The following is a 23,322-nucleotide window of genomic DNA, read 5'->3' as shown; positions in this document are numbered from 1 at the left end:
TATTGCAAATTATCCATATTCTATTTTAAAACTTAAACTAGCTAACACGTATTTTAATCTCATATATAAATCATATAAATTGTTAATGGTTGTAATTTACAGTACCATTTATTAAGAAGTTAAAGAAATCCTAAATAATAATAATAATAATAATCATCATCATTTTCTTTTCGGCTTAGTCCCTTTATTAATCTGGGGTCGCCACAGCAGAATAAACCACCAACTTATCCAGCATATGTTTTACCCAATGGATGCCCTTCCAGCTGCAACCCAATAATGGGAATAATGATAATAATTATTATTTTATTATTATTTATCTTTTTTATTGTTATTATTATTGTTTATTTATTTTTACTTGATTTTATTTATTGTAAAGTCTACTTTTACGATTTGACACATTTTTGGCTACATTTTTCTTTATTAATCACCTACCAAAAATCAAATCCGTTAACGTTAATATATCAGACATAGCAAGTCTCCCGCAACATATGTGATGAGCGGGGAAGAGGAAGATGATTTTCAGTTGTCATCTTTTTGATCTTTTGTTTTCAGGCATCTGGAAGTCTCTCTGCATATGCTGGAGACTCCTGGATGCCTGCAAACAAATGATAATCTCCCTGAAATCAACCCCTTCCCATCCCCCGCTCATCACACACATTGCACACTCGCCCCTCTCACATACGACGCGCATGCTCCCCTTGTGCTCAGGCAAACTCCCGTGAATCATCTACATTCACCTTGGAAATGACTTTTCTCAACTTGGGATGTCTGATATATTTTTGTTTTCACAAGCTTTGGACACGTAACATATATTCCACTTTTAAATAATAGGTCAACTACAGTATAGCTTCGTTATGAGCCACGGCTGTGTTCAAAGTGCACTGTTAAGGGAACGCAATTGCAAAGATGAAGAACGCTTAAACAACTGTAAATAAACATTTGAAAGCAAACTACACCTAAAAGAGAATACCGTAATGCTTTTTTTAAATAGTTCCAAGTTAAAATTTTGAAGCGTTCAAAAGGAATAGGGCATAGGGGGGATAACCGGGAATAGAACACAACCAGGAACTATGCTTCTAACTACAGCTCTACAGGTGTAGTTTGTGAATGCTTGTTGGAATGATGGATTTGGGAAACGGCAAATCAACAAACTATGTTTGTAACGACAAAACGTGCAACCTTAGTTGGCCAACACTGGTTTTCAGAAACGCACCCCTGAGTGTTTTGCATCGTGCTTCGGTGCATTGTTTCCAAACGCTTGTGCTTCAGGATGTCAACACTGTGTCAGTTTTACTTCAGCCATCCTTACACATTAGCTGCGTCCGAAATTTCATACTTCCATACTATATAGTACACTAAAAACAGTATGCGAGCCACGTAAAAACAGTATGTGAGAAGTACCCGGATGACCTACTACTTCCGGCGAGATTCTGAAGTTTGCATCGAATGGATGCTACGTTATCCCATGATGCACCACGAGAGAACTCATGAATGGGAGTGAAGCGACGCAACTGATGTGGGTAGGTCATGTCATGATGACAAAATGGTAGATGTAGTACGTCTGAGTTCCATTCATACTACTGACATTCATACTGTTTAGAACATACTTTTCTAACGGGCGAGTAGTACATTTAAATTTAAATGCAGTTCCTACTGAGTAGCAGATGATTTTGGTCGCAGAAAGGCTTGGTTAGTGTAAGTCATGAACAACTTCAGCTGTGTGTGTTTGCAATCAGGGGGAACCTGGGCAAGGTGTGTGAGTGAAGTGCATGATGGGATCTGTAGTTCATTAAAGTGGCAGATTTGTAGTTCTTCAGCGATCTGCAAATGCAAGATCGCTGGTGATCATGACACCATTAAATATGACTCAAATCTAATTTTAGAAACTGCAGTGTTTTATAGTTTTCAGCTTTGAAATGCCATTATATTCAATTTAATGTATTTAATAACTGACGTTATCGTTTTTAAAACACACTGCATTTTGAAAATTGGTTTACGAATGCATGAATGCATGAATGCATGTAATGGGAATAATTGTGGCAACAATTTAAAAGACTGGCATTGTTATAGCTTCTCATACCTTTTGTGTTAATGTGCTAAATGATTTGTCTTGTTTTCTGTCAAGCATTATGGATCTCCTTCAGTCTTAGTTTCGCTTTCTCTTTTTCTCTGTTTTCACTGCTTTATGTTAACCTCATTTGTGATGTCGCAGATCAAGTAACATCGCAAGGTAAGGAAGAAGGTTTGTTGCTCCTTAAACACATTATTTTCTGTTTTATACCTTACATTTTGTATTTGGGGAGGATTCTAATATTGTATAAGCATTTTTGGGGTGGAACGGTGATTCAGTGGTTAGCACTGTAGCCTCACAGCAAGAAGGTTGCTGGTTCGAGTCCCAAGTTCGCATGTTCTCCCCGTGGGTTTCCCCCACAGTCCAAAGACATGCAGTACAGGTGAATTGGGTAAACAAAATTGGTCGTAGTGTATGAGTGTGTGTGTGTGTGAATGTGAAAGTGTATGGGTGTTTCCCAGTTCTGAGTTGCAGCTGGAAGGGCATCCGCTGTGGAAAACATATGCTGGAATAGTTGGTGGATCATTCTACTGTGGCAATCCTTGATAAATAAATGATTAAGCCAGAGAAAAATGACTTCATTAAATATAAGATTCTTATTTATTTAAGTTGCATGCTGACTGAAGCATTTTTGCACTGCAGAAATGAAAGCATGGGTCTAAAAGATGCTCTTAAGATAAGAGTCTACATTTATCTGATCAAATACTAGTTAAAAGCAGCAATATTCATTCATTCATTTTCTTTTTAGCTTAGTCCCTTTATTAAGCAGGGGTCACCACAGCTGAATGAACAGCCAACTTATCCAGCATATGTTTTAGTCAACACTTAACACTCTGTACTTATGTAGAAATATTTAATTTCCAAAAAGGTGTTTTAAGGGGTGTTTTTGCAGTTACAAGCCACCCTACAAGCGAAAAGCTAAATACAGATTGCATTACTTAGGAAATTGCATCATACAAAAAACGTTTACATATAGGTGCTGCTTGTCAATCAGACAAGCTGTTCTTGCTGTCAATTTCGAGAAAACTTATCGATGAAAGGTTTATGATAAACCGCTGGGAGTTTGAAACTAACTGAAGGCGCTGTGTGATGGAGCCTGATTTGTCCTCGGAGTCAGATTTTGATACAGCACCTGAGCATTGAGCACAGATGACTTTAAGACAAATGTAACGGAGGCCAGCTGCCTCCATTATACAAACACAGCGCATAATATAAATACAAAATGTGGCGGTGAGTTAAAAACCCCTATGCTGAATTCAATGACTGGAAAACCTCTCCCCTGATGCTATGAAGGCTCTGATGGTTCACTAGTCAGTATGTATGTGTGTGTGTGTGTGTGTGTGTGTGTGTGTGTGTGTGTGTGTGTGTGTGTGTGGCAATAGCCATCACAAGCACTCGTAATAATCATTATAAATATGCCAATCGAACTGAACACAATCTTACATCAACAACACATGGCAAGCAATGCGTTGATAAGAACAAATATTCATATAGACCAATTACCATGTTTGTAAACATTCAGGATGTGCGCGCAGGAAGGTGGCAGAAAGCAATCGGGAGCGCTAGCTTTTACAGTGAGGGAATGACATCAGATGCAGTGCAGAGTTTGTTTTTGACTTAGAAATAAGATATATTACTTACATATTATATATATTATTTACATAATGCTTACAGCATATTATAACAGCTTGTCACCCAGTGACAAGCACAGTGATAGAGCAAAATTAACGTTAAAGCGAGCGGCGTTCATCTGACAGCTCCATTTGCGATAGCACCCTGCCAATGAATATTGGATAAGACGAAGTGACCGAGCATCCAGCTCAAAATATACAATCTCAATGAAGCTCCGAGTGATTTTACAAGAGAGAAGTTAAAGATCTACAAGTCTTTGAATGCCAACAATGTTGTTCTTTGAGGTCATGTGCAATAAATATTGCTCCATGATGACCAGATTCAAGAGCTAAACACAGAGATTCCGCCTAGCCAAAGACAAGGAAACAAGACGGAGCTAACGTTCTACAAGGCCTGGGTAATTAATCACCAACACGCAAAACGACTGCATTCTGACAGTGAACTTCACCTGTACGGCAGGGTATGTGAACCTACACATAGAGGTAAAGTTGGTTTTATATTTGCACATTCAGACTTTCTCCTTAATAATATAATTTCATTAAAGTATTATTTGAAAACTCTTAATAGCGAAATCATATTAGCAACAGCCAATGACTATCAAAGTACAACATGTTCACAGTCAAATAAACAGTGTTAATGTTGTTTTCAAGTCACACTTGCAGGTTATTTCAGACCGAATATTCAAAGTGCCGTGGTAAACAATATAGGGAGTTTGTCACAAGTTGTCACTGAATGAATGTGTGAATATAAAACCAATTACCTTAATAAACATAACTTTCACGTTTCGTTATTAGCATTCAGTGTCAGCAGTTTAATTAACCACATGTAACTGTTTTTGCTAAAATCATTTCTGCAATCAAAAACGAGTGATGTGTCTGATTCAGCATAGCGTGAACTGACCTGATATGACATGAGTCCAGCATTTCTAATTAGCTCCTCACTTTATTTAGCTCCCATTTAGCCAAAGACGTCTGCAGTCGGTATTAAAGCAGTGTGTGGTGTATGGTAAAAGTTAAGTTTTCCATTTTTGGACTCGAATTCGGCATCCTACCGCAAAACATGACATCTTTCCCATTGTAGCCTGTCTGTTTTTTGCAACTGGGGACCCGTGTGACGTCATGTGTGACGTAGGTTGGTAATTGGTCTATTAAATTACAAACAACCCAACAAGTTGTTTAGCGCGTGTGCATCGCTGCTATTATGTTTACACAAGTAATGTTTTTCTTGAGGTGATTTAAACCAAAATACACAATGACACTCTATCAAGTTATTAGCGCCCAGGAATACTTGATGGAATAAACAATGTGCATGCGCGAGGCAGACAGTTCTGTACATTTACGTAATTTGTCGGCTTAAAGATATCGGCCTTATTTAGACATCGGTCCAATAACGATAATTTTAAAAATAGCATTTATTGGCCATTAACAATATAGCTGCCAAAATATTGTGCATCCCTAATTTATACTGTGGTATCTCAGTATAACAATGTATATTACACACCTAATTACTACAATCTAGCTTTCAAACTGTAACTGATCTATATATGAACTGATATATATATATATATATATATATATATATATATATATATATATATATATATGTGTGTGTGTGTGTGTGTGTGTAGTTTTTTATGCTGGAAAAAGTAAAAAAAAAACTATATTTGATATGCCCCGCTGTTGAATTTCCATACATGTCATACATGTGCTACTTCTCACATATACTGTACATAATACATGGTTTAGTGGCTCCTCCATTAAAATGTGACAAGACTTTTCTGAGTTGTCCTGTTTCCGTGACAACTGGCTCCCGTTACCGTGGATACTCTGCTGTTTCTCTCTCAGCCCGTCAGCTGGTCAGGACCGAGTCGGTGCCGTGTGACATCAACAACCCCCTCAGGTACTCAGACCTGCACATCAGCCAGACGCTCCCCAAGACCAACAAAATCAACAAGGTAAGATGAGTTACACAGAGCAAACACACCTCAGCCCGGTTACACTGTCAACATTATTACAATCGGGTAGATTGTGGTGCTGCAGGTCCTTCCTGTGTGCTTTTGCTTTTTATGGAAATAACTTGGCATGCATGCAAAATCCAAACAACATTTCTCTCTCTTTTTTTTGGCGCACACCTTGTTTGTTTATTGGAAAACACGCAGGGCTGGGAAGGTTACTTTTAAAATGGATTCAACTACAGACTGCAAAACACATAATAATAATAATAATAATAATAATACATTTTATTTATACTGCACTTTTTTAATACCCAGAGTGCTTACAAGACAGTAAAAACAGCAAAGCACAGTAAAACAATAAAGAATACAGTAAAAACACACTAAGAATAAAAGAGATATCACAAATAAAAAACAGTCCTAAAAAGATGAGTTTTAAATAGCTTCTTAAAACCAGCATTCCTAATGTTTGTGGGAAGATCATTCCAAAGTTTTGGTGCACGGTAAGAGAATGCCTTACCTCCCATGGTGCTGAGTTTACAACGAGGCTGAAACAGTGTAGGACCCAAGGCAGAGGATCGACAGTGAGAGGGAAAGGAAATAGATATCAAGTCACAAATGTAACCCGGATCAGAACCATGAACTGCTTTATATGTTAAAATCAATGTCTTAAAATCAATACGAGATTTGGCCGTTGTTGTATGAGATTGTGACTGTTGTGTGTAACAGTGAAGTAGACGACGAAGCAAGACAAAGGAAACCGCATTGTAATGTCACTATACAGTAAATAAGACTCAGCAACATTGTGTGTGTTTGTGCTGTTCTTATAGTCCAAGTAATCAATCTGTGAGCAGCTTCAGCTGTGTGAGTGTTTGCAATCACTGGTGACTTGGAGCAGGTGTGTTTGTTGCATGACTGAATATGTAGTCCATAACATGGCAAATTTGTAGTTCATGTGTTTGTGAGTTTTTACCAGCAATCTTCGGTTGTTAGATCGCTGGTGATCGTGACATTGTGACCAACATGCAACATGTTTTGACAAGAAATTAGAAATGTGTTTGTGACCAGAAATTGGACCACAAAACTATCACAAATGCCGTTTTCTGGGGGGGAAATTGATGCATTGTCTAAAAGCTGAATATAAAAATACGTATAAAAAAGGGCACAGTGGCTTAGTGGTTAGCATTGTAGCCTCACAGCAACAAGGTCGCTGGTTCGAGTTCTGGCTGGACCAGTGTGCAGTTCTGTGTGGAGTTTGCATGTTCTCCCCATGTTGGCGTGGGTTTCCGAGTGCTCCGGATTTCCCCACAGTCCAAAGACATGCGCTTTAGCTGAATTAAATAACTGAATTGGTCGTATAGTGTATGAGTGTGTGTGAGTGTGTATGGGTGTTTCCCAGTTATGAATTGCAGCTGAAAGGGCATCCACTGTGTAAAACATATGGTGGCAGTTCGTTCCGCTGTGGCAACCCCTGGTAAAAAAGGGACTAAGCCGAAAGAAAATAACTTTTTAAAAATATTAAGCTTTCTAATGATGTGTGGTTTGTTATTAAGATTGGACAATATTTGGCTGAAAAGAAAAATTGAAATCTGAGGTTTTAAATAAAAACCCTGTTAAAATTGCCCAAATGAAGCAACTTAGCAATCCATTGCAAATTAAGCAACTTATCAAAAAAAATTGTAATCAAGAATGCAGTTTGAATATATTTACCGTTGGGAATTTACTCAATATCTGCATGGAACATGATCATTACTTAATATTCCAATGATTTTTGGCATAAAATGAAAATAAAATTTTGACTCATTCGAATAGTTGACCTATTTATTTATTTATTTTTATTATTGCCACTATTTCTATTGTGGTTCAGCGTCACATATTACTTAGGTTTAGTAACTTAATATAAATATTTTTAAATCCTTTGAAATATTATGTCGCATAGGTTTTCTCTGTGTGCTCTGGTTTCCCCCACAGTCCAAAGATGTGCACTATAGGTGAATTTGAATTAACAAAATTATATATATATATGTTTCCTTATTTAACCAGATAAAAAAAAAAAACATTGAGATCAAGATCTCATTTACAAGGGTGACCTGGCCAAGAGGTCCGCAACACATGCCTTATGAAAAAAAAATTAATAATATTAATAATAAATAGAAAATTAAGATAATATAAAAATACAGTTTAGCTGCTATACCACATTAAAGCATATTGAAACACATACATTGAGAAATGGATTGTTGTTGTTTGTTAAAAGAGATAGAACTCATAAATTGCCCGTAGTGAGTTTGTTTGTTAAAAGCAAGTGTATGGGTGTTTCCCAGTACTGAGTTGCAGCTGGAAGGGCATAAAACATATGCCAGGATAGTTGGCGGTTCATTCCACTGTGGTGGCCCCTGATAATCAGTAACTAAGCTGAAGGAAATTGAATAAATGAATGAAATACTATGTAAGACAAATGAATGAGATTCCAAGCTTCAAAACGAATCCAAACACACTTTTTATGAGGTAGCCAAAACAACTGGCATGTTATACAATAGATTTGTTTAATGAACAGATCAAACCTTAAGTTACTTTACTGATAATTCCCTCTTTGGAGTAGTGAACGGCACAAATGAATTGCTAAGTCAAAACTGACAAGAAATGTGTGGCACAAATGAATTTCTGAGTCAAAATTACCAACCAAAGCAACTACGGTTGCAATTAATAGGAAAACAAAATGACCAGGCAGAGGTTGCTAACAATGCTTTAGGGAAGCACACCCCAAATATATCCAGTTAGATAAACAAAATGTGCCCGAGCCCGATTCAGAGCACTCACACTTCTCAAACAATCCGGGAAACAGGCCTGGGCACCATTAGGATAGCATAGTGTGAGTACGCCCTAAGAGAATAAGGTCAACCCTGGTAGACCATGCGCAAAGCGTATTTTTCCGTCCTTAAAATAGCAAAAGTGGATTCGGACACACCCTCAATGCTTTGCGCCTATGTTAAAATCAAGCCCATAATCTTAGAAGTGAAGCATTGAATATATTTAAATACGCAAACAATTAGCCAATCATACTCAGATGGGGTTAACATGTGAGGGGGGTCACAACAGGATAGAAATGATTACTTCTAAAGTATGCTTTTCATATAAAAAGCTTATTAACAGTATAAGTGGAGCACGGAAAACAGTACAAAATCAATAAACAGGCAGTTCATGACCTCTTTGTAATAATTTTTTTTTTGCAGAACAAGACCAAACAACCTTCCTGTACCTTTTTAGCTCTACTTGTTTACTTTTATCTTGCCATGCAAATCAGTTTTTTTCAGACAAAGATCAAACAATCTTCTTTAATTTTTTATATTTATTAGAATGAAGGCATGGTGTGATTAGTGCAACATTTTTAAAACAACATGTCAAGTGTGTCTGAAGATGCGCGTGTTCAGTTCTGTTCTGTTCTGTTGTGCATCATTTTTCAATGCATGAACACGTACTGTCTCTCTCTCTCTCTCTCTGTTTGGCATAAATGCTGCTAAAATGTCCGTGTGAACTAAAGTGACTTCATTCAGCCACTTAAAGTCCTCTTGGGACTAGTTGGTTAAAAGTAACTGGTCATTAAAAAAAGGGCTGTTATGCTACTTAAAAGTGCAATTATTGGCATTGATGTTTCCTGCAACCTTTTCATTTTATATTTTTATACTTTGACACTATATTTTAGTCATTTTAAATCTAATATGATTAGCTGTGATAGCTTATATTCTTAGATCAGGGGTGTCCAAACTAAGTCCTGGAGGGCCGGTGTCCTGCATATTTTAGTTCTAACCTCAATTAAACACACCTGAACCAGCTAATCAAGCTCTCTCTAGGTATACTAGAAACTTCCTGGCAGGTGTGTTGAAGGAAGTTAAAGCTAAACTATGCAGGACACTGGCCCTCCAGGACTGAGTTTGCACACCCCTGTCTTAGATGGTTGTAAAAAAAATTGTTATGATCGTTTACCAAGCATATCTGTTACACTGAATGATGTTGGAAGCCATATTTTGACATTTAAACAAACTAAAAACATTAATTTAGAAACATCACTTGTGTTTAGTGTTTTTTATGTACTGTATAATGATGTGAAAAATGTATAATGATGTTTTTTTTTTTTTTTGCATGTTTGATCATTAAACAACTTTAAATATTAGTCAAGGATAACACAAGTAAACACATTATGCAGTTTTGAAATGAAGGTTTTTATTATTAAGGAAAAACTAAATATAAAGCTACATAGCCCTGTGTGAAAAATGTCTGCCCCCTAAACCTAATAACTGGTTGGGCCACCTTTAGCACCAAGAACTTCAATTAAGCATTTTCAATAACTTTCAATGACTCTGTTACATCGCTGTGAAGGAAATTTTGGCCTATTCATGATGCCCCACAGACACACTGAAGGCTTTTCCAAGCATGAACTGCCTGTTTACGGTTGTTAATTTTGACTCAGAAATTAATTTATGCCTGGTCAGAACTTGACTAGGAACTTGACTAGGCCACTCCAAAGTCTGATTGTGAAGTTTGATGATCTGAAACATTAAAGTGTGTCAAACATGAAAAGAAAAAGAAATCGGTAAGGGGCAGTTTAATACATTTAATACTGACATCCTAAAACTGGATATCCTCTTTTTGATCCAGAGACATATATAAATATTAATGTGTGAATGTTTTTGACTTCGTTTTTGGACTGAAATTAGAGAAAGTGACACATAAAAGTATAGTTCAGAATGAAAATTCTGTTATCGTTTACTCACCCTTCACTTGCGCCAAACCTAATCACAGTATCTTACTAAATCAAAGTATCTTTCTAAATAAATGAAGCAAGTTCAAAATGTCAACTAAATCCTTACAGTGGTTTGGGTCTTATTTGGGTGGGAAACAGCAAAGTGTGAGGATCAATGGGGTGAAGTTATCTGTGCGTTCTAACAATATGGGAGTACCTCAAGGGTTTGTTCTTGGCCCATTGTTGTTTACAAAGTACATACATGATTTTCCAGATTGCTGCCCAGAGGTTAACTGCCTGTTATATGCAGATGACAGAGTCATCTATGTGTCTTTTAAAACACTTTGTCAAGGAGGTGAGCAACTGACTCAGGCTTTACAACATATTTTAAGATGGCCTGAGTTGTCTCATTTGACGTTCAATGTCAAGAAAACAGTTTCTATGTGCTTCTCCATTAGAAAGAGGCCTGTACGGGTTAAATTTGAGGTGCTAATAAAAACTAGTGTTATTGAAGAAGTGAATTAATTTGACATTTTGGCATAACTCTAGGGATTCATTTAAAATATAATAGTCATGTTAAAAATATAAGTAAGAAGGTTAGGCCAAGTCTGTTTTTGTTTTATTGAAAGATTTTTGTCATATCAAACTGTAAAATTATACATGAACACAATGATATTCACTTAACATATTGCATTACATCATGGTCACAAGCCTCTTTAACATTGAAGCCTATTGACTCAATATATAAACAAGCAGTTAAAATTATGGACTTAAAGCCTATACGATGGCATTATTGTGATGTTTATATAAACATAACCTTTTTAGTTTTGATAGTTGTATTACATTTAATTATCTTAACAATTTTTTTAAAATATCTAAATAATCATGTTCCAATCCTGTTTTCAGATCTAATCAGTGGGCATCAAAGCAATATAAATATTTTTAGTGGTGTTCTTAAAAAGTGGTTAAAAACAGAACAGCAGTGTTTGCACAAATTGTCTACTCAGTTTGATCATGCCGCCTTTGCTTTTGCCTTACAGTAATTTTATGTAAATAATTATAATGTTGTGAACAACACTTATACAAAAGCATTTGGTCGTCCAGTGTAATTGTGATGTCCATGTCAAATAAATAAATGAATAAATAAATAAATAAATAAATAAATGAATGAATAATTGAATGAATGAATGAATGAATAAATGAATGAATGAATAAATAAATAAATAAATAAATAAGCAAACCAGTTTGACTTTCTTTTTATCTGCTGAACTTAAAAGAAGATTTTGAAGAAGCTAGGAACCTGTAACCTTTGACTTCCATAGTATTTGCTTTTCCTTCTGTGGATGTCAATGGTTACAGGTTTTCGGCTTTCCTCAAAATATCTTATTTTGTGTTTCACAGAACGAAAGAAACTCATAAAGGTTTGGAACCACTTGAGGGAGAGTAAATAGATAGTTTATTTTTGTTTAAAATTGTATATCAAGGTTAACCTGAACCTGAACTGTCTTACATGGCTATTTTATTCTCTGTGCATGTTTAGTCTTTCAGCCTCTTAAAGTATTTTTTCAGTTTCAATGCTAGAAAAGATCCTAAAAAAGACCCTTAAATTTTGACATCCAGTAGTAAAACTTTATTGCCTCCTTGTTTGATTTGCTATTATTCCACAGTTTTTATCCAAGTATTTATCAGTGACAAGTTTATATCACACAACATAAAGTTGAAGTCAGAATTATTAGCCATAATGTATATTTTTACTCAATTTTCTGTTTTTTTCAAACACGTTTCTAAACATAATAGTTTTAATAACTCATTTCTAATAACTGATTTATTTGATCTTTGCCATGATGACAGTAAATTATAATTTACTAGATACTTTTCAAGATACTCAGCTTAAAGTGACATTTAAAGACTTAACTAATTAAGTTAAAGCAAGTTAGGGTAATTAGGCAGATCATTGTATAATGATAGTTTGTTCTCTAGACAATCGAAAAAAAAATGCCTAAGGGGGCAAATAATGCTGACATTAGAATTATGTTAACTCTTAGCCAGCATCAGGGCATAGTGGGGAGTTGTTTTTGCACATTTCATTGTTTACAAATGGATTACATCAATAAGAACACGAGTAATATTGACAAACTATACATCAAACTTAAGCTACAACCCTGTAGCTAGTTGTTTTTTCTATGGGAAGCCTATAAGTTGTACAGAAAACACTTATTAGATATGGAGTACATATCATCGAAATATCAAGACACACACGCATTTATTGCTGTACATCAGGGTTTATTTTCAAAGGTAGTCCTCAGAACAACATTTCATTGAGCCACAGCTATAACACCCTGTAGTCCAAGACTGGTTACTCACTGAAGCTATGCAGAGCTGAGCTTGGTCAGTACCTGGATGGGAGACCCCATCGATAAACTAGGTTGCTGTTGGAAGTGGTGTTAGTGAGGCCAGCAGAGGGAGCTCACCTACGCCTAATGCCCTAGTAAAGTGAAGAGGACACTATACTGTCAGGGGGTGCCGTCTTTCGGATGAGACGTTAAACCAAGGTCCTGACTCTCTAAAAATCCCATGGCACTTCTCGTAATGAGTAGGGGTGTAACCCTGGTGTCCAAAATCCCTCCATTGGCCTCTACCGGCTTCCCAATCATCCCCATCCACTGAATTGGCTCCATCACTGTCTCTCCACTATAGCTGGTGTGTGGTGAGCGCACTAGCACCGTTGTCCTGTGGCTGCCGTCGCATCATCCACGTGGATGCTGCACAGTTTTACTGTGGAGAGACCCCCTCCTGATTGTAAAGCGCATTGGGTGTATGGCCATACACAATAAATGCTATAAATACACATTACTTACTTACTTACATTTAGTCCACCGACCCAATAGTGTTGAAGTATGAATGGTTATTCATTTGTTTATGTCATCATTTTGTAAGAATGGGTCTTAACCACAGCGGTTCGAAATGTAGTTTTGCCAAGCGACTAAAAAGTTATCAGCATGATGGTAAAAAACTGTACATTCTAGTCAAACCATTCTTCTGCAATATTATACGAAATATCGGAATTAAGGGCAGTATTAATAGCTTAAAATGTGGGAGAGCGTTGATATTTTGTGATTGTATTGTATTGCAATATGGAGCAATTAAGTGTTGATGTTAAATCAAAATTAATTCACAAATTGATAATTGATAATGAAATGATTCATGACGATAACTTGCTATGGTTGCAAATAAATTAATTACAAATAGCTGTATCAAATGATAAAACATGAAATGATAAAAAGATATGAAAATAATTGTACCCAGATTAAATGTAAGAAATAAAGTTACCTAAGAAAGAGAAAGACAGGGGGAGGGAGAGAGAGACAAAAGTCCCTTTCACACATACAGACCTTTCCGGAAAGTTACCGGCAATTTTCCGGAAAGGAGTGTATGTGTGAACAGGCCCTAATACCGGTAAATTCATTTTGGCTATTTTCCGGAAAGAGAAGTTGTAACATTACCAGTAATTTGCCAGAATGCTCGCTGTGTGAACGCAGAAGGAAGATTGCCGGAAAGAGCGCGTGCACGTCTAGAACCTGCTGACATGAGACGCCTGCTTTAGCTAATCAGAACAGTCAGAAGCATTCACAACTGCGCGGTTTATGAGAATAAAAGCCTTTGAATATTTTACTAGACATATTTAGCTGCTAGATGTTAGTCAGATAACATTTATATGTTTATCTTAATGCCAACTGTGTAAATAATTGTCGATAAGATGCTTATGAAAGCCGTTGTTTGTTTACCTTCAAGCTTTGCGTGTGTCCGTGAAACAGCCCGTGAGCGCCAGCACACACATATCATGAACATCTCGACATGCGAAAGTGTTACTCTATATGTTTTTATCGAAGTTGTTCACAATACTGATCCATCCACAGAGTTTGTAATGTAGTCAAATATTTACAAATACAAGCGTAGCCAGTTAGAGGTCATTTCTGATTAATGAATGTCAGAATTTACCGGTATTTTGGAATGGATGTGTGAATGCTCTTTTCCGGAAAAATTCCGTAACTTCCTTGCCTGTGTGAACAGCGCTTTTTTGAGTGTACTGGTTCCGGAAATTTTCCATATATTTACCAGTATCACTGTGTGAAAGGGGCTAAAGAGAGGCAGATGAGAGGAAGATTGCCTGATTGCAGTAGAGTCAAAGAAGATAGCCTCCAGATCAGAAGAGGAGCAGAGCAGGAGAGAAGCAAACCAGTGAAAAAGGCATCCCAGGAAAAGTGAGAGCAGAGTTTGCAACCTGTTTTGTATCTTTCTTGACCATGTGACTAAAGCCCAAATACTGAGACATTCAAACTGACCAATCAACATGTGACCACATTGTAAAACCCCCAAAGTCCACACGCCAAGTCAGTATCTGCCTTTGGAATTTGTGTGAGCCTTCTTTGGTGAAAAAAGACATATTGTGCCATATAAACAAAAGCAAATAATAATTTAGACCTTTACAATTTCTTCCAGAAACCTATTGTTTACTAACTTATGGTTGAAAACTGTGCCTTTGTAGTAAATGAGACCATGAACTGAATAAAAAGTCAAATTTATTGCTACTAAAATCTGAACAAAGCAGTGTTTTGACATTCTGCATTTGCATATATGTGAGCTACTTTTAGATAGTAGCTTACTTTCTAGCTTGACTGATGGGGAATTTAGCAAATGGGTGCTTGATCCTTTGAAATATGGTGATGTTTATTCATCTATTGGACACATTGTTGTTTTATTGCACGGTCAGTGGTTCAGTGGGCTGTCAATCGTTACATGAAGCGGTGCAAAAATAAAAAAAATGCTTTATCCTAGCTGAAATTAAACAAATAAGGTAAGGCAAGGCAAGTTTATTTATATAGCACATTTCATACACAGTGGCAATTCAAAGTGCTTTACATAAACAAGAATAAAAGAAACAAGTAAAATAAAATTAAAAATTAATAATAAAAATGAGTAAAAAAATAATAATAAAATTAAAAAATAAGACTTTCTCCAGAAAAAAAAAAAAAAACTTTTTAGGAAATACTGTGAAAAATTTCTTGCTCTGCTAAACATCATTTGGGGAATATTTGAAAAAGGAAAAACAATTCACATCAGGGGGAATAATTTGTAAAAACCTAATTTCACATTTATTTTGAAAGCAAGAACTGATAAATTGTGTACTTTCAACGCAATGTAAGTCGCTTCAGATAAAAGCATCTGCCGAATGCATAAATGTTGTGACACCATGCCAGAAATAGCATTCAAAAGCCATTTACGCACTGCCATTCCATTGTGTCATGTCTTTTTTTATTTCCTGTTGTCTTATCAAATAAACGCGCCGCTCGTGATGTTCTCTGACAGCACTGCTGGCTGTTGATGCCTTCCTTTTTCTAATATGAAGTCGGGCAGCTTTTCAAACGTAGCCCGGCTGTCCAGTTTTCAGCCCATGGGAGATCGGCTCTGCACACCCCTGCTTTTTGATTAATCTTTAACCGAGCGTGAGAATGCAGTTGGGTTTACTGATGTCTGACCGCGTCTGTAATGAGCAGGGAGCGAGGAGTGTTTTCTTATGCGATTTAAAAAGTGCATTTCTCTCTGTTTTAGGACCACATTCCTGTGCCGTATCAACCGGACTCCAGCAGTAACCCGTCGTCCACCACCTCCTCCACCCCGTCATCTCCTGCTCCTCCTCTGCCACCCAGCGCCACTCCTCCGTCTCCTCTCCATCCTTCACCACAGAGCGCCAGGCAGCAGAAACAGTCCAACCTGACAGGTGCAAGCTCAAAAACATACACCTTATATTACACCTCACTATTAGCTCTGGTAAATATGGCACGGCATGATTTTGCCAAGTACAATTCGATCCTGTATCTGTGCATCTGTGTTGATCCTAGAACATCATTTTTGTTTGAAAATGTAATTCATACCCATCCCCTACCCCTAAACCCAACCATAACTTTAAATTATTTTCAAAATCAGAGGGGGATAATAGATGGATAACAATCATGTAGAAGTGCGTAAACCTAACCGTAAGCCTAAACTTAACATAAACGAATCCCTTAATTCTGGTTGGAATGTTGTTCCAGGATCAACATAGATGTCCTACTTGGTAAAATCAGGTTAGCACTAATGTGTGCCTGATTGAATGATTTATTTTGGTGTTTTCCTAGTGGATTTCAAATAATAATTGCTTACAAACTAATATTCTGTATTGGACAAGCTACTTGAAAAATGTAGTGAGCTAAGCTATTAGCCACTCTTCTTAAAATGTTGCCCATACACTAAAAGCTAGCCTCTGATAAATGTAGAAAGCTAAGCTAAAAGCTACTTGGCAAAAGTAGCTTAGCTACATCTAAGCTATTTTAGCAGTTTCCATTTTGAAATCGAACTTAACTACAAGTCAATCACACCTTAATGATCAATAAAACTGTCAATGAAATATATGAGGCTTAATTGTTCAGTTCAGTTATTTACTGCAAATAACATGCTGTACTAAACAGTAGCAAATCATGGTATATAACAGCAAAAACAAACAAAAAAACAAACATTAAAACTAGGTTTTACATATTTAAAATACTTTAGTAATTTATAGTAAAGATAAATATTAAGGAATAAGCATTATATTGTATATACAGTTGGAGTCAGAAGTATTAGCCCCCCCCCCCCCCTTATTTTTTTCTCCCAATTTTGAAAAGAAGATTTTTCAACACATTTCTAATAATATGATAGTATATTATAGTTTTAATATTATATATAATAGTTTTAATATTTAATTTCTAATAACTGATTTCTTTGATCTTTGCCATGATGACAGTACATAATATTTTAACTAGATACTTTTCAAGATACTAGTATTCAGCTTAAAGTGACATTTAAAGACTTAACTAATTAAGTTAAGGCAAGTTAGGGTAATTAGGCAAATCATTGTATAATGATAGTTTGTTCTCTAGACAATCTAAAAAAAATGCTTAAGGGGGCTAATAATATTGATATTAAAATTCTTAGCCAGCCTCAGGGCATAGTTGGGTGTTGTTTTTGCACATTTCATTTTTACAAATGGATTACATCAATAAGAACACAAGTAATATTGACAAACTATACATCAGTCTTAAGCTACAACTATCAAACAGCTAACAATTGTAGCTAGTTGTTTCTTCAATGAGAAGCTTATAAGTTGTACAGAAAACACTTATTAGATATGAAGCATATAACACCGTAATATCAAGACACAAATGCTGACCGTAGTTTCTAAATCTCCTAAAATGCCTGGGATTCAGGTTTTACTTTTGCTTTTTCTAAAGTTGTCATTAGTTATATGCGTTTTTGCATTACCTTTTCACAGCTGAATGCGTGCGCACAGACACAAGAGAAACATTAAATAATTAATTATTTAAAACTTTGCTATATACTCGGAGAGAACAAAATATACTGGCTGCAAAATATTTGTACATCATTATCATCGGCTAATGGTGTAAAAAATAAATAATTTGCCTTAGTTAAATAATCTACACTTTTTATTCTAGCAATTATTATAATTTTTTGCAATATTTTCTGTTTTTATTCCTTTTTTCTCTTATTTATTTCTCATTTGCTATATATTTTATTAATTTAATGATTACATACTTTGTACATGTCTAAAATGCTTTGCCGATACTAAATTCCATGCAAATAAAGCAACTTTAGAGAGAGAGTGAGCAACCTTTACCTGTCAGTGGGTGCACATGGCTCCTAAATAACATGAAACTAAGAGAAATAGTGGATTAATTTTTTTAATAGCCTGTTTAAAATAACTTTAACCCATTGAAAAGAAAATATGTATAACAGTGTCATAATAGATAAAATATAGTTTAAAATCACATTAGACAAGTAGACTAATTACACCAGATTAACTCAGTGGTTCCCAACCTTTTTTTGCCTGAGGCCCCCTTTTCTGCCGGAAAATATAAAGACCCCCTCCACATTTATTGATATTATCGCTCATATAAGTTTGCAGTTGATATCTAGATATGTTTATGCACAAATAATAGTCTAATGTAAAATAAAAAAGCAAAACATCAATAGGCCATTTGTATTGGGTACACCTTGCGGTATTACGCCCTACTCACACGGGGCTTCAGCGTCAACGCTTGACAGAGGGCGTGTCTGAAGTTGGAGCTGAAACGATCGTCATAGAAGCGTCAGCCAATGAAATTCAGTCAGCAATAGGCCACTGTCTGAGCTGGTGTATTTGCATACAGCGATCTGATTGGCTGACGCTTCCGTCGGCGCTTGAAAAGTTGAGCTGGTCCCAACTTCTGCAGCGAGGAACGCTTCTGAAGCGGCGCCGACGGATCCACAATGCAGTTCGGCAACGCCTGACGTCACCCATTCAAAGTGAATGGGAAGCGTTGACGCTGACGCCCCGTGTGAATAGGGCGTTAGGGATGAGTCGTCTGCAAATGTCTTATTAATTTTGCCGGCCTCATGCATTCATTAGCAAGAACTTTGGCACAGATAATACACTGTGGCTGGGTCAAAGACTCTTCGCTTCGAGAAAATGGAATAAGCCAAATTACAGTTTGCTAAATTACACTGTGGAAATGAATAATTTTTGGAGACATGTGCTGTGGTCTATTGGAACTAAGATTGAACTGTTTGGCCACAATGACCAGTGTTACATTTGGAGGACAAAGGGGAAAGCTTACAAGCCCAGGAACACCATCCCAACTGTGAATTATGGGAGCGGCAGCATCATGTTGTGGGGCTGTTTTACAGAAGAAAGAACATTATGTAGGAACATCTCAAGACATCAGCCAGGAAATAAAACTTGGCCACAAATGAGTCTTCCAAACAGACCATGACCCTAAGCATACAGCCAAATTAGTTAAAACGTGCTTTAAGGACAACACAGTGAATGTTTTGGAGTGGCCATCACAAAGCCCTGATCCTAATCCTATAGAAAATTTGTGGGCAGAGTTGAAAAAGCTTGTGTGAGCAAGACAGCCAACAAATCTGACTCAATTCTGTCAGGAGGAATGGGCCAAAATTCCTTCAAACTATTGTAAGAAGCTTGTGGAAGGATACCCAAAACATTTGACCAAAGTTATACAGTTTAAAAGCAAAGCTAAATTATCCCAAGGAAATGTATGTAACACTTTGACTGTCTAGAACTTAAAAAAAGATTCTCAAAAAAATTTTCTCATCATTCTGGCATTTAGCAAATGTAAATCATTTAGGCAATCCTATCTGACTTAAAATAGTAAACGTTTAGTATGACTTACCATCAGACATTAAAAAATGGTTATGTCCCTTTTTTAGAGTGTATGTACTGTAAACTTCTGGTTTCAACTGTAATTGCTGTCTACTCAGGGCGTTTATATTCCAGATTTAAATTAGCAAAGGATTCACAGTTTTCAGAAGTCCTAACCTTTTTGCATTCCTGTTTGCGATAAACTGGAGACTTTTTTTTTTCTCTCAGAGCAATAACACAGACCAGTAATTATGTGTGGGGCTTTGTTGAATTTGATTGAATTCTCACTGCTTCTCTCCTGTGCCTCTTTTCAGCATCTCATTTCTACAAATACAAGCAGCAGTTCATCTTCCCCGGTAAGTGTGTCATAATTGGTCATTACCCCTACCCATAATGCAACGCGACATACCTTTTCTGATGTCATTTTTTTTCTTCGAGGCGCAACAAAAACCCGCTCTTTGGTCTCCTTGTAGTCTCTTAACCAAGCAATGCTGTACGCTCTAATGATGGCTCTTTTAAAAGCGAGGTCTGACAAATAAAGGCTGATAAGTGGCTGTATGCTGTGGGAGGCACTCGGCTCGCCGCAGGATTTTGATGATGAGCTTCTGGAGGGAGGAAAGGCGATGTGTTGGTAGCTTGATAGTGTAGAATCAAAGGCCGCTAATGCCAATTTCGCCGGCTTATTCTAGGGAAGAGGTGAACTGGGGGAGCGGCTGAGATCACAGTTTGTTTTTGAAAGGAAATTGTTTCATATAAAAGAATCAGTTTGGGTTTTGTGTTTACTAGTAGTGTGACATAAATAATACATGAATACACTCTAAGAAACTCTGTTGTTTTCTCTGACTTCTTAACTTAAAACAATAAGTTTGGATCTACTTATATTTGTTAAAACTACTATTTTGCTCAGCATATACATCCCCCACAAATCTCTCTTTTAAATTCATATTTTTAATAGGAAGCTATACAAAATATATTTGTGCGTAAACATTAGATTAGTCAGTACTGAAGCCAAATCTGTAGGTTATCTAACAAAATAACTTACGATAACGGTCCAAAAACAAGTAGAGCCAAAATGTATATATTAAATATTAAATACAAAATATTAAATACAAATTTAAAGAAGAGAAACAATCAAAAGAAGCAAAAATAGTCGAAATTTTGTAGGTTGTAATTTTATTTATTTATTTTTTTGCAATATTTTGCTTGAATTCAATTGTATTATCTTTCTATTTCTAGATATGTTTGGTGATTAAAATATAATTTTAATAAATTTATCTGTTTAATAAATCTGTTTTGTTTAAATGCACCAAAATACATTGCCTATATTCACTGAGAAATGGATAAAAATGTTCATTTTCAAAATGGGGTTTACTCAATTATGCTGAGCACTATAAGTTAAATTATTTCCTTCATGTTGTCCCAACACAAATCGATTGTGTGGAACCCATCATTTCTGTACAGTGTACACGCTGTGAATAATGCAAGGTTCCACACAATTCATTCATGTTGTCCCAACATAAATAGATTAAGGTAACATAACACGTTTAACAAATATATGCGGATTGAACATAATAAAATTAAGTTGTCCCAATGAAATCTCAAGAATTGTGTTGATTCTGCTCTAAATAAGTAGTTCGAACAAGCAAACAAATTAAACAAATACATTTCACTGAAAATTCATTCTGAAAATCCCAGTCACTGTAAAATAAAATATATATGTATTTTTACAAAAACTAACTAACTAAAAATATATAAATATATAGGTACAATGTAAAAATATATATAAATATGTTCATTAATGGTTGCCTGGTAGTACTTGATTTATGGGGGTTTAATGTATATTTATGCTTTTGAATCATGTTTTGAAATGTTATTTATTTATATATTTATATTTTTAGACCAACTCAGACAATATATTATTATTATACCTAAAAAATCGAGTCACTTTGTTTAACAACAATGTTGGAGCAGTGGTCAATTTACTGAGAGAGAAAGTGGGGGGAAAATAAACATTAAAATACAAATCTGGATTTATTTATTTATTTGTTTGTTTATTTATTTAGCTATTTACTTATTTATTTATGTGGCATTGGAAAAAAAATTCTCAATTTTTGAACCAGAATTTATTCCAGAGTTTTTTTTTTATTTGTAACAAATATCTGGATTTACTTATTTACTTGCAGTATTTTATTGATTTAATATTATTTATTTATTTATTTATTTATTTATTTATTTATATTTTGGGCCTGTGGCATTCAGAAAATGTGAATATAAGTTTTATACTATAAGGTTTGATAAAAGTTTTCAAAATTTCAAATAAAAAAAGTAATTTAGAGCATTTTTTCCCCACCTCTGATTGATGGGGGCCGAAAAAAAAACGAATGAATGAAAATAGGTGTAATTTCATCAAATACGGAACAGATTTCTTATCTCTTTTGAAATTAAAACATTCATATTGTGTTGTCTAAAGCTGAATATTAACATCTCAGAAAAAAACATGGCAATTTTTTTTATATTTTATAATAAAAAAGTTTAAATGTCAACAATGTTAGGTATTAATAATTTAAAATATATAAAAATGTTGTGTTTTCATGAGAATGAGGCTTGAACAAAGATTTGCAGCTCAAAATCAATTATTATAAAAGCTATGTTGCTTACATATTTGTAAAAAAGCTTGATTTTTGAATTTTACTTCTTTAAAACTGTTGAGGGTGGTTTCAGTCTTCAGATGTTTGTGCAGTAAACACATCCAAAGCGCTTCCTGCTGTTGCATTGTAAATCGAAGACTTAATTGTTGTTGTTCTCAGCGGTGCTCCTGCAGGATTCCACCAATTTAGATCTCTGCTAGTCTATTAAAAACAGCCTTTTTTACCAATGATGTCATTTCTCTCTCCTCTCTGCTTTGTCATTTACCTTTTGACTCCTCTTTTTGTAGATGTGGCCCCTGAGGTTCCCACCAGGGCCCCTCAAGTCATTCTGCACCCTGTTCTGTCTGAGCCTGGGTAAGTGTGTGTGTGTGTGTGTGTGTGTGTGTGTGTGTGTGTGTGTGTGTGTGTGTGTGTGTGTGTGTGTGTGTGTGTGTGTGTGTGTGTGTTTCATAGGTGTATCTGAGTTTATGTTTATTTGACATTTTAAGACGCATTTCAATGTGATGACATCAGTCTGCCGGTGTAGAGTTTTATAAATCACAGCTCACTGAGAACTAAAGTATGAACGTCTATAAAATGATAATGGTGATTAAATATATTAGTAATAATTCACATTAAGGTTGCATTAGCCACTAAAGGGTTAGTTCCTCCAAAATTAACACCATTTAGTCCCCATCTACTTGTTTGAGTTTCTTTCTTATGTTTAATACAAAGGAAGATATTTTGAAAAATGTTGGAAATTAGTAGCCTTTTAAGGCTGATTTATACTTCTTCATCAAGTGATCACCATGACCCATGGCACCTGCCTTGCGCGTAGCTTTGCATTTATACTTCTGCTTGCTGTTTGTGTTGCTCTGCAATAACACTTCTGAAATGCTAGCGCACAGTATGTTTTAATGTTCCTCTGTATCGAGTTTCTTCGATGGTGTTTTGTTTTTTCTCAATGCTACCTTAATGTACAAGAAGCGGATGTAGAACAACATTAATCATAAGATAAACACAAGCAACAGTTTCCATCTGGAGCTCTTTCACTCGACTTGACACTTG

The 23,322-nt window shown here is 35.7% G+C and overlaps 1 protein-coding gene across 7 annotated transcripts in view; it reads left to right on the top strand.

The window, feature by feature from the left end:
- The window catches only part of ksr2 (kinase suppressor of ras 2), a 216,187-nt gene that overhangs the window by 143,209 nt on the left and 49,656 nt on the right, over positions 1-23,322 (top strand). For 2 of the 7 annotated variants that reach the window (NM_001423542.1, XM_009301241.5), the window contains 5 exon segments: positions 2,213-2,230; positions 5,548-5,657; positions 16,003-16,171; positions 19,942-19,983; positions 22,563-22,629. In NM_001423542.1, coding sequence (NP_001410471.1) covers positions 2,213-2,230; positions 5,548-5,657; positions 16,003-16,171; positions 19,942-19,983; positions 22,563-22,629 — 406 coding nt within the window. 7 annotated transcript variants of the gene reach the window in all.

This window comes from Danio rerio, chromosome 5, assembly GCF_049306965.1.
Source record: "Danio rerio strain Tuebingen ecotype United States chromosome 5, GRCz12tu, whole genome shotgun sequence".
NCBI classification, from domain to species: Eukaryota; Metazoa; Chordata; class Actinopteri; order Cypriniformes; family Danionidae; genus Danio; species Danio rerio.
The sequence above is the reverse complement of the archived record's forward strand: the minus strand, read 5'-3'. Positions and strand labels throughout refer to the sequence as shown.